Source organism: Silurus aristotelis (genome assembly GCF_946808225.1).
Source record: "Silurus aristotelis genome assembly, chromosome: 1".
NCBI classification, from domain to species: domain Eukaryota; kingdom Metazoa; phylum Chordata; class Actinopteri; order Siluriformes; family Siluridae; genus Silurus; species Silurus aristotelis.
Window position 1 is genome coordinate 43,464,019 of NC_139574.1, and position 11,832 is coordinate 43,475,850.

Here is an 11,832-nt window from a genome sequence, read left to right on the forward strand (position 1 = left end):
CATTTTGCCTCCCTGTCAAGAAAAAAGAAAAAATGAGCTCCATGTGTCTGGCGAAAACTTTTGATTTGGTTTGAAATGCAGCCAGACAGAGCAGATGTTTCAGTTCCTTTGCGGTGCTTGTTCCAGAAATTGATGGAACACCCCCCCCCCTTTCCTCCATTTTTCTGGGAGGTTTGACTGCACATTTGCATGCACTGTGTGGTTGCCAGCGCCAACAAACTCGCATTCAAATGAACAAGCGCTCACTGTTTCTCCATCGGTCTGTTTTATACACTCGGGGGCCGTGTTTGCTCTCCTGGGCTTTGTGTCAATATTGAGATCGAGTGACGTCCAGTTTAGGACTAGAAAAAAAAAATTATATTTTGCAGCTATAAACAAGTATATAACAATCGTGTGTCTTCTTCTTGGAAAAGCTTGGTGACGTTGTGAAGTTCTGTCCACATGATGCACGCTTCTCTTTCACGTCTCAGTCCAGGCGGATCCTGCGTATGACAGCAGCTCGGGATCGTGTAAAAACAGGTGCTTCGAGCTGCAGGAGGTCCAGGCGCCGAACTGCCGCTGCGACAACCTCTGCATGACCTACAACAGCTGCTGCTCGGACTTCGACGAGCACTGCTTGAAGACGGGTACGTCCTCTTTTTACGTCTCATTTCGGAAGGAGAAATCAATATTCAAATTTATTCATTATATTCAAATTTATATACATTTTTGTTTCGCTGCCAACTTGTTGATGGTGGCTGCTCCCCTGTAACCCTGAGGGCTGTGATTGATTGTGTGTCTGTCAGAGGGGGGCTTCGAGTGCGGGAAGGAGCGATGTGGAGAAGCTCGAAACGAACGCCACGCCTGCCACTGCTCAGACGACTGTCTGGCCAAAGGAGACTGCTGTACAAACTACAAATCTCTCTGCAAAGGTGAGAACGTCGTATCTGATGCCCACGGTCTTGGGGGGCTTCTATGGTGGTTGCTCCGCCGGTGAGCCGTGAGACAAAGCAGACGAGCTTCAATTAAAGTACATTAAGTTCCGCTAGACACACCTTCACTCGAATATGCTCCTATAGAAACGTTTCTGTTAGACGTCTTCATAACTGACGTGTGAAATCAGAGAATCGAGATGAAAGAATTGAGGTCGATGTCCATCTCTACCTTTAGGAGAAACTCCATGGCTAGAAGAAGAGTGCGAGGAGATCAAAAGCCACGAGTGTCCTTCTGGGTGAGTGCAGCTCTCCATATCTCACTTGTCTATAACGAGAAGGTTTTACGCTTTGATCTACGAATGCAAACGATTCCATGTAGATCCTGTGTTCGCGCTCCACCTCGAAATCGCTTGCATTCGAGGATTTAGGCCCTCTTCCCCGTTTTGCATATCTGTAGCTAGGTAACGGCGCGTGGAGTTGACGCCGGCGGGGTCGCGCCGGGGTGAGTAGGCCACGTGTCCCATACGACACCTGCAAATGAGCTCCTCTGACTCGTGTGGAACATCTCCTGTTATAAACCCTATTGAACATAATGAATGCGAATGCACCCCAGGAACCTCCTCACCTTCTCACCTACATCCAGAACCTGACCAGAGTGATAGCAAATATGTGGAATATGTTCCACATACAACTTTCTCCATATATTGTATTAAAGCAAAAAATTAAACATCGGAGGTTCCTGGTGCTAATGCTAACGCTAGCTAGCAGGCGACGTTTCTGTATTATTGCTAAAGATCTCTCGTGTTGGTTTCGTTTCAGGTTCGTCCGTCCGCCGCTCATCATGCTCTCGGTCGATGGCTTTAAAGCCTCCTACGTGAAAAAGGGCAACATGGTGATTCCTAACATCGAAAAACTGAGTAAGATTACGCAGCACGCATTTTTCTCACGTGCTGACTGGCTGATATTCCTCATAACCGTGTCTTCATGTTCTCGTAGGAACATGTGGCACCCATGCGCCCTACATGAGACCCATCTACCCCACCAAAACCTACCCCAATCTGTATACCATTGCGACGGTACGCCTCGTTTTTATCCGTTTATTCGATCCAATCTTTATTCGATGGATGGTGACCCCTGTGTCATTTGCTTTGCTTGTAGGGCCTTTACCCCGAGTCGCACGGGATCGTGGGTAATTCCATGTACGACCCCTCCTTCGATGCGATGTTCACCCTGCGAGGGAAAGAGAAGCTGAACCATCGCTGGTGGGGAGGACAACCTGTGAGTCCGTACTCCTCTCGGTATCTCCTGCACACGACCTCATCCTGACGGGAGATGGGTTTAGAACATAATCGCCGCAATGGCGGAACTTTGATCCTTTTGAATTTTTCAAGCAGGTTTATAGCTTCAGGTTCGCTACTGGGTCCCGTACACTTTCAGACGAACACCAAGCTGAACTATAGAGCAGGCGCATATGGATAATTAACAACACACACACACACTCGGAGGGGATTTTATTCACATATAAACAACGTGAGCACCAATTGCTCTGTAATGATGCTCATTAAAGGTCATTGAAATCATCATTACGAGGGTTTAATACAGAACAGTTCTCAAATGACTCGAACGAACCAGTCCGGATTTTTTTTTTTCCGATTTCCGTTTTAAAGTCTCCTGCTTGTACCATTGGCATCTTCCCACTGCAGTGGCGTTGAGGCTGTATTTAGGGGTGTAATTGGATGAAGAATGCAGCTCTATTTGGAGGGCATTAACTTAAGGTTTTCACTTCGGAGTGTGACAGCTACAAAGGTGTCAGTAAAGTCAGGTACTGATTGAGTTGAGAAAAAGCGAGAAGGCCTGGGGTGCAGTCAGTGTTCACATTCATCATGCTTAATAGGGTTTAGAGGGCACTGAAGAAGGAGATCTTCCACACAGCAAAGTGTTTGTGGGTTCTGGGAATTTTTTTTGAAGTAAAAGTTCCATTATTTGGATTTTCTTTTTCTTCCTCCAGATCTGGATCACTGCTGTGGAGCAGGGGGTGAAGGCTGGCACCTTCTTCTGGCCTGTGTAAGTTTAAATGTGCTCTTTCTTTCGATTGCCTTTGTAACTGTATCCCTGCCCTGGACCCTTCAAAATGTGTCCAACACCAATGTTCTCTTCTACGTTTCACTGAAAAGCCAAACAAAAAGTCTTAACCACACCGCTGACATTTCGAAGGATGGAAACATGCCAGTCGAAACCCCCCAGCTCGCACGGAGCATGTCTGCTAAACAACCTCCTCCACATCTGCCCACAGCAGCCTGTTAGACGAGAGTCTGATTTCCTTGCATAAACACTTGCATGCGTAAACACGGCTGGCTTGGTTTTATGCACGGTCGAGGAAAAAGCCCCTCTCTAGTATCCTGGTAGCAATTTGTGTGAAAACGGCTTACATACACAAAGCAGGGTTCGTGTGCGTTCCGAGATCTTTTGCTCGAGGCCCATGTTTTATTCCACTTCCTGTGCCAGACTTGAAATGAAAAGCGTTTTTTTCCGTGCGGAAATACGAGTTTTCGGACCCTTGACCGGAACTTTTTCAAACTTTCATTCATTCGAACATTTTGCTGTTCCGGTTTTCCCGGGAAGACGTTTCTATACGTTTTGCTCATATTGTGAACTCGTACCATCAGGTCCATTAGTATTTTGTGTGTACGTTTTGCAGAGGGATTCCACTGGAAAGAAGAGTGTTGACCATGCTCCAGTGGCTTAACCTCCCTGATGCAGAGAGGTCAGTGTATCCACAGCACCTGAATTCATATCACGTTGCTGTTGTCGAAAACAGAAACATCTCTGACATTATGATTACAAAAATCTGCTTCAGCTCACAGCAAAAAAAACCTAGTTTGAACGCTAAGACTTGAATTGGTTTGTGTTTTCAGGCCCTATGTGTACGCCATGCACTCTGGGCAAACTGACGCCTACGGCCACAAGCTCGGACCGGAGAGCCCCGAGGTGAGGAAAAACGTCCATCTTTTACTGGTTGGCCTCAACCACACGGACAAACATGAGCATTTCATGTTCCTTATGATCTTACAAAATGAACTTTTTTTCCGTCTTTCTGTATTTCCAGATGAGCAGCCCTCTGAAGGAGGTTGATAAGGTGGTCGGACAGCTGATGGATGGTCTGAAACAGATTAATCTCCATCGATGTGTCAATATCATCGTGGTCGGAGATCATGGTACCTTTCATTTGCTCTTTGGTGTTCCGCCGTTAGTCAGAGCGTAACTACGACATCTGGTGGACGGATTAAAAGTCTGGTTGGAAGAGAATAGAGATAGAACGAGGTTTTGTTTAAGGAGCAGTGCCAGAACAGAGAAAAGTCTTGAAGCATGTCTTGGGTTCACTGGGAGATGGTGGGAGCAGGTGGAAAGAAGGATGGAAGGAGTGTGGTGGAGTTGTCACTATAGTCATGCATATGATGCATTGTTCTGGAACATTCCATTCTACAAAGACCAGGTTTTCAACACTTTTAACCCTGACTCCCCCCGCTCTTAGGGATGGAGGAAGCTCACTGCGATCGTACAGAGTTCCTCAGCTCGTTTTTGTCCACCACCGATGACCTCGTTCTGATCCCCGGCTCTCTCGGGAGAATCCGAGCTCGGAATCCCAACAACTCGAAGTGTAAGTAGATGGTGTGGTTGTTTGATTGTATATCCGATGGCAGGCGGTAACGCCATTTCTATTCTTTGTATCTAGATGACGCAAAAGCCGTGGTGGCGAACCTGACAGTGAGTACGCATGCTCCCACATATATATACATATAGCTACACACCTTTACGGCTTTGTGACTTGTTTTTTTTTTTTGGATTGGACTTGTGTCGTAGTGTAAAAAGCCGGATCAGCACTTCAAGCCGTACCTGAAACAGCATCTTCCCAAACGGCTTCACTACGCCAACAATCGGCGCATCGAGGAGATTCACCTGATGGTGGAGAGAAAATGGCACGTGGCCAGGTGAATACCGAGCTTTAATTATGAATCTGTTCACGATTCTTGAATAGGATTTGACGAAATATGTGATTCTGGATTCAGTGGCTGAAAATCCAGAGTGTAAACGCGATGTGAGATTGTTGATTGTTGTCATAAAAGAGAGGGAAAGAAATAGGGTTACAAGCATGATCTCGAAAAAACTCACCATCTCCACATCCCCCAGTTACTAAGTGAGTGCAGGTGTGCCCAATTACACACACACACACACACACACACACACACACACACACACATAGCGCCATCAAAAGGTCTTTGTGAAATATCGGTCTCGGTGACTTTCTCCTGGACTTCACGCAGTTGTTTTGTTCTAATTATTTGACATTTCATTATATATTTTTATTACTTTTTTTAATGTAATTATAAACGTATTTTAAAGCATTTTCCATTTCCAAATGCTAATTTTTTTTTTTCTTAAACTTCAAATCCTGAAAGAAATACTTTCATTCCGGGTTTCGTTTTCCTCCATTGGCGATACGCGATTTTGGTCAAAAGTATTGGGACACGACTAGATTTTTCCTCCCCGGACTGTCGCACGATTTTATAGGACGTCCTCCTGTGCGGTATCCTGAAATTATTCCCGCTCCATGAAGATCTGCTTCTTTCCATGGGTTGGATGATGCTGAAGATCTCCTGCTATAAACCCTGTTGAAACACCCCGTTGATCTAAACGTTCGGGATGAACGTTTTTCCTTACTGCTGTTCAAACCCTCAACTTTTAAATCTTATAAACATTCCTTGTGAGCCTACGCTGTAAATCCGTGAGGTCATTCCCAGCCCTCTGAAAACATTCCATAAAGACGATGGAGATGAAGACTAACGGTGGGGTCTCTCTAAGCTGTTTGGCTTGGCATGCATCAGGGCCTGACTGAATGAGTTCTTTCAAACCGAACAGAGGCGTCTGATCAGTGGCACCAGAGCTGTGGAGCGACGGGTTTCTTCTGCTGTTGGAGGCTCCAGCATGAAGGAAGGATTTGAATCTTCTCCTTGATTGAAACAAGGCGAAAGCAGAAAGCTGGTGTGTGTCAAAGCGTTAAACTGTGTGCTGACTGCAGCAGGAGGACCACAGGATAACTCCGGACTTTATATATGTGTTGTGTGTGTGCGCGACAGGAAGCCTCTTGAAGGGAAACGGCATCCGGGAAAGTGCGGCTTCTCAGGTGACCACGGCTACGATAACAAGATCAGCAGCATGCAGGTACGTACTCATGCTCTCGTCTCGTCTCGGCTTTTTTTTTTCCCGTGTTTCTTATCCGCTCTCTGTTTTTAGACTATTTTCCTCGGATACGGCCCGATGTTCAAATTCAAGACCAAGATCCCACCGTTCGAGAATATCGAGCTCTACAACGTCATGTGCGGTACGAATGCTATCCGTTGTGCTAATCGCCAATTTTTAGGAGATTCAATAAAATTCCTTAACCATCTCGATCACACAACCTTTCGCTTCCAGATCTCCTCGGTTTGAAGCCGGTCCCCAACAATGGGACTCATGGAAGCCTGAACCACCTCCTGAGAAATCCTGTTCACAAACCCGGCGTTCCTGAAGAGGTGTCCAAACCGACTCCGCTCGGGCCGGCGGGCGGCGTGACCGATGACCTGGGCTGCAGCTGCGACGAAAAAGTCAGTAGCAAAGCGAATTCGGGTTCCGTGAACCCGAAAGCGCGTTTTTTTTTTTTCTTTCTTTTTTTAATTCGCATAATTACAAAAAAACAGTAACAGAAAAAAAAACGTTTCGGATCATCACGTCGCTTCATTCCGTTTTTTTTTCTCCTTTTTCAACATTTCCATAAGATTTATTTATTTATTGCTGGGAGTCGATCGACATCGACCCTTGTGTTCTGTTTCAGCCGGAAAAAAAAAACCTGAATTGACTTCTTATTGAAATCTAAGCAGACTTTTTATATTAACAACAAAGAAAATGGTGGTCGGACTGAAATTCGTTCAAAAGGTTTGTTCGAATGTCGGATTCCGCGTCCAAATTCACTTCGCATTCGATAAACAGATAAACAGCGACACCGGTGGCGATTATGCGAATAGAACACAAGGGGTTTAAAAAAAAAAAACAAAGTAAAGAAGCATGTTTTCTTCCTCCAAACAGTGCTCCTCACCTTTAATCTTTTGCAGTTGCGTTCAAAAAGTAGGGGGCAGAGGGCTTTGAAAGTGGCCCTGGTAAGAGCCTATAACCTGGAGTCACTGTGGCTGTGTCTCTTACAGAACAAAGTGGAGGAACTCAATCAGCGACTGAGACAAGTTATCGATGGTAATGCACGTGCTTGTTCGTCTCTATAAAGATTCCCCAATTAAAAAACGACAGACGCTTAAATTTTTAGTTTTTAAAGTGAGTTGTGTTTTTTTTTTTTTTTTCACAGACTCCAAGAATCTTCCGTCCGGTCGTCCGGCGGTCATGTTCACCACCAAGTACAGCGTCTTGCACCACGCCGACTACATCAGCGGATACAGCGAAGCTCTCGCCATGCCTTTATGGACCTCCTACACGGTGTCTAAACAGGTACCATCCTCCCCAACACAATTAGAACCAAACGCGACCTCCGCACTCTCCTCCATTTCATATATCGATCGGGATCGTTTCCATTGGTAGTTTTTCCTGCACGTTTCAGGTTGACGTCGGCGTCCTTCCCGACTCTCTGAACACGTGCGTGAGACCCGACGCCCGAGTTCCTCCGGCCTCCAGCCTCTCCTGCACCAGCTACCGAGCAGACAAGCAGATCTCTTACGCCTTCCTCTACCCGCCTCGTGAGTCTTTAATCATCACGTATTTAATCACTGACAGGCAAAAGTATCGGGACACCTGACCCTTGAGATCTGACCTCGATCCTTTTAGATGAAGGTCACCTACATCAGTACCTGAGAGTCTGATCGTCAGGTGTCCACAAACGTTTGTCCATATAGAATATGAGTGTGTGTGTTTTTTTTTTAAATATATAAAAATACTTGGGAAAAAAAGGGCGGATTTATTGTGTTTATTAACAGAGTTGGCGTCCAGTAACGACGCGAGATACGAAGCCATGCTGATCACCAACACAGTGCCGATGTACCCAGCATTTAAACGTAAGTGTGTGTGTGTGTGTGTGTGTGTGTGTGTGTGTGTGTGTGTGTGTGTGTGTGTGGAAAACACTGCTGCATGATTCTCAGACTTGTCAGTAGTGAATTATTTTTTGTCGGTCAGCAAAACGAAATTGTTCCTCAGGATCAAAGAACACAACAAAAACCCAGGCGATATTTGGGTTTGTGCAGACATTTAGTGTAAACAAAAACAAAGCAGTGAGACACGAAGGAACCAGTACAATCTCCAAAAAACAGAATATTTCCAGACAAAAGTTTTGGGACACCAGACTTTTCCAGCCGTTGGATGCAGGAGCATGATATTGTTCCTTCTCCCAATCCTGTTCCAACGCTGCTCCCCATGGCATAGGAAGATTTTAAAGATCTAAATGCACCACTGGAACCTACCTGACTTTACACAAATCTCCAGAAGATCTAGTGGAACGTCTTCCCGGAGGACGGGAGCGCATTATAGGAGCGAATGGAGACGAAATGTGGGACGTTAAAAAGGAAGCCGATCTCTTGTTGCGCAATGATGGAAACACAAATCAAAAAATAAAACACACACACACACACACACACACACACACACCATATCTCCAGTGTTGGAGAAGGACATGAGGTATAGAAAAGACTTCACACATGGTTTTAGGTGTCTGCTTTCCATTAACTGGGTTGGAACAGGGAGCGCTGGAGTTTCCTTTGAAGACCTGCCACCTACAGAGTTCTCTCACTTTCTCTCTCTTTCTCTCTCTCTCTTTCTCTCTTTCTCTTTCAACTCTGTGTAATCTCATTTAATGGCTTCTCTAAATATCCCTCCATCTCTGTGTTTTATTTTCCATCCTCCTCTCCAGGCATGTGGACATACTTCCAGAAGACCCTGGTAAAGAAGTATGCCAGTGAAAGGAACGGCCTTAACGTGGTTGTCGGTCCCATTTTCGACTACGACTTCGACGGGCTTCGGGACACTGAAGAGAAGATGAAACGGTGAGATATGTTTCCACGGTGGACGAGGTCCTCCATCGGCGTGATGCCTTTGTCGAGTAACACTGTGAACGGTGTAACGTGTCGACAAACCTTTCATTTTGCAGTTATAAAAAAAACAAAAAACACGGTCATGCGATGGATGATATCGTCATGCTGGAGAAGGTTTGGGTTTCCTAGTTGAAGTGACGGGAAAGTTGAATGAAGAAATGATGTAGTGCAGAAAAATAAGGTGTCCCGATACTTTCGCCCGTATATTCTATGTAAAGCAATGAAATATTTACATCTACGGCAGAACCTGGTGAAAAAAAATATCTGAAGTATGATGTGAAGTATGAGACATGGTTCACGCGACCTCTATGGGACTGCGGCGGTACTGCAGGGGGTAATTAATGTTAAATCACAAAGTTTTTGGTAAAAAAAAAAAAAAAGGCTCAAAAATATTTGTCCACCTGACATTAAAAGGAAACGTACGAAACTCAAATCTATTCAAATAATAGACTGTGAACAACTTCATCAATTTTGATTTATTTGAATAGCAAAAGATGCATTTTGTATCAGAGGGTCCCTGTCTCTATCGCCTAAGGGGTCCTCGATCTGGAAAACTTGCCTGGTTCGTCATTAAAATGTGCATGTTGTAAAGTGAAGTTGGGAATGTGAGTTTTAGCATCTGTTGGCCGTCTGCAGGTACGTGAGCAGCTCCATGCCCATCCCTACTCACTTCTTCATCGTCGCGACCAGCTGCCTGGACTACACCCACACCGTGGACTCGTGCACAGGCCCTCTGAGCACCTTCTCCTTCATCCTGCCTCACAGAGCGGATAATGACGAGAGCTGCAATGTAAGATAGACCAGTTTCTGACTCATTCTACTAAAGAAAATGGTTATTTGTTTGTGGTCACACAATTCAATTTGGCCACGAACCTCATCCAAGCCTTTATCTTCAAGTTACACACAAAACACATGTTCATCATTTTCCATGTGATGGGAGCAGCAGGTTACAAGTAGAAGTTGGTCATTTGATTTATTTGAAGATGCTGCCATCTGGTGGCGAATGCAGGAATATACTGTAATACGTGTGTGGGGGTTGTTTGTGTTTTTTCTTTTTGTCTGCTGCAGAGTTTGGAAGATGAATCCAAGTGGGTGGAGGAGCTGATGAAGATGCACACAGCACGAGTGCGAGACGTGGAGATTCTAACGGGACTCGACTTCTATAGGCGTACCGGCCGAAGCTACACAGAGATCCTCTCGCTAAAGACGTACCTGCACACGTACGAGAGTGAGATCTGAACCACTGCCATCCCTGCACTAATGTCTTACTCCTCTGTCAAATCCCACACCCTGATCCCAGACCTGTCCTGCCCCCTGACATCACACGGTTAGGTGTATATTTTTATACAAGCCTCCTTTCAGTATTTTTGTAATGATGATGTGAAAATGTCGCTTTGTGTTCGTTTTAGCGGTGTGTGTGTGTGTGTGTGTGTGTGTGTGTGTGTGTGTGTGTGTGTGTGTGTGTTGGTGAGTGTGATTTTAAGAATGTGTGTGTGTGTGAGAGAGAGAGAAAATCCTGTACTGTATGTCCTAATGTAATGTCGCCTCTCAACACGTACCACTTTAGTGTGTGTGTTTTTGTATTGTTCCAAATGAATTTCTTGACATTAAACACTTTTGTACTTACGTTCTGATCATTTGTTTTGTGGAAACACAACCACCGCGTGGTCATTCGACAATTGAAACAAACCGCATTACACCATTCCGGCCACAAGAGGGAGCCAAAGTACCATAGTTAGTAATAATAATAATAAAACAACGTCTGTTTTTCACAAAATATCAAAACTGTGCTTATGGGTTTGATGAACAGTCTGAAAACCTCTCACACACACACACACACACACACACACACGCGTGATGTTCTTCTCTGCTCCACCTGAAAGGAAAAGGTGTAGGTGTGAATCTGTGTTTTGAGCAGATGGTTGTTGTGGTTCAGTGTGAAGGTGCAGCTTCACCAGGTCCATCTCTTCTGGGCTTTTTACTCCTAAACACGTGAATCGGTGACGTCACATCATCATTAACAGCCTGGAAACAGTCAGATCAAAGATCAAGATCTGATTTCACATCCCAGTGGTTCTGTTCCCTCAGATATCATCATCTGTTTCCTCTCTTTATCCCCCCCCCCCCCTTTCCCCCCTCCACTCTCTTTCTCTCTCTCTCTCTCTTTTTTTTTTCTCTTGCACCTTCTCTCTCACTTTCATCCCTCCTCTCTCCCTCTTTCTCGTTCTTTTTTCTTCCCTCTTTCTCTCGCACTTCCCCTCTTCCACTTTCAGCCCTCCTCTCTCTCTTCTTCTTTATCTCTCAATCTCTTTCTCTCTTCCCCTTTCCCTCCCTCCTCCATCCCTCTCTCCCTCTTTCTTTCTTTCTCCCTTCCCCTTTCCCCCTCCTTGTTCCCTCTCCCCCCTTCCCCCTCCTCTCTCTCTCTCTCTCTCTCTCTCTCTCTCTCTCTATCCCCCCTTTCTCTCCCTCCCCGCCTTTTCCCCCTCCACTCTCTCTCTCTATCTATCTCTCTCCCCTTTCCCCCCTCTGCTCGCTCTCTCTCTCTCTCTCCCCATCCCCCCCCCCCTCTCTCTCTTTTTCTCTCTCTCTCTCTCTCTCCTTCTTTTTATCTCTCCCCCCTCTCTCTCTCTCCTCCCTCCCTCCCTCCCTCTTTCAGCCCTCCTCTCTCTCTCCTTCTTTATCTCTCAATCTCTTTCTTTCTCTCTTCCCCTTTCCCCCCTCCACTCTCTCTCTCTCTATCTATCTCTCTCCCCTTTCCCCCCTCTGCTCGCTCTCTCTCTCTCTCTCTCTCTCTCTCT

At 45.6% G+C, this 11,832-nt stretch overlaps 1 protein-coding gene across 2 annotated transcripts in view; it reads left to right on the forward strand.

Annotated features, from left to right (window-relative positions):
* enpp2 (ectonucleotide pyrophosphatase/phosphodiesterase 2) overlaps positions 1 to 10,660 on the forward strand; it is an 11,944-nt gene extending 1,284 nt beyond the window's left edge. The window contains exons 3-25 of one of the 2 annotated variants that reach the window (XM_083558611.1): positions 471 to 626; positions 786 to 911; positions 1,150 to 1,210; positions 1,734 to 1,831; positions 1,911 to 1,990; positions 2,073 to 2,192; positions 2,923 to 2,978; positions 3,613 to 3,678; positions 3,830 to 3,902; positions 4,021 to 4,129; positions 4,447 to 4,572; positions 4,648 to 4,679; positions 4,776 to 4,903; positions 6,050 to 6,134; positions 6,207 to 6,294; positions 6,387 to 6,556; positions 7,061 to 7,196; positions 7,306 to 7,445; positions 7,555 to 7,690; positions 7,928 to 8,005; positions 8,854 to 8,986; positions 9,671 to 9,824; positions 10,103 to 10,660. In XM_083558611.1, coding sequence (XP_083414737.1) covers positions 471 to 626; positions 786 to 911; positions 1,150 to 1,210; positions 1,734 to 1,831; positions 1,911 to 1,990; positions 2,073 to 2,192; positions 2,923 to 2,978; positions 3,613 to 3,678; positions 3,830 to 3,902; positions 4,021 to 4,129; positions 4,447 to 4,572; positions 4,648 to 4,679; positions 4,776 to 4,903; positions 6,050 to 6,134; positions 6,207 to 6,294; positions 6,387 to 6,556; positions 7,061 to 7,196; positions 7,306 to 7,445; positions 7,555 to 7,690; positions 7,928 to 8,005; positions 8,854 to 8,986; positions 9,671 to 9,824; positions 10,103 to 10,273 — 2,522 coding nt within the window. In that variant the 3' untranslated portion in view covers positions 10,274 to 10,660. The remainder of the gene's footprint in view (positions 1 to 470; positions 627 to 785; positions 912 to 1,149; positions 1,211 to 1,733; positions 1,832 to 1,910; positions 1,991 to 2,072; positions 2,193 to 2,922; positions 2,979 to 3,612; positions 3,679 to 3,829; positions 3,903 to 4,020; positions 4,130 to 4,446; positions 4,573 to 4,647; positions 4,680 to 4,775; positions 4,904 to 6,049; positions 6,135 to 6,206; positions 6,295 to 6,386; positions 6,557 to 7,060; positions 7,197 to 7,305; positions 7,446 to 7,554; positions 7,691 to 7,927; positions 8,006 to 8,853; positions 8,987 to 9,670; positions 9,825 to 10,102) is intronic. The other variant, XM_083558612.1, reaches the window with a different exon arrangement.
* Positions 10,661 to 11,832: the final 1,172 nt, after the last annotated feature.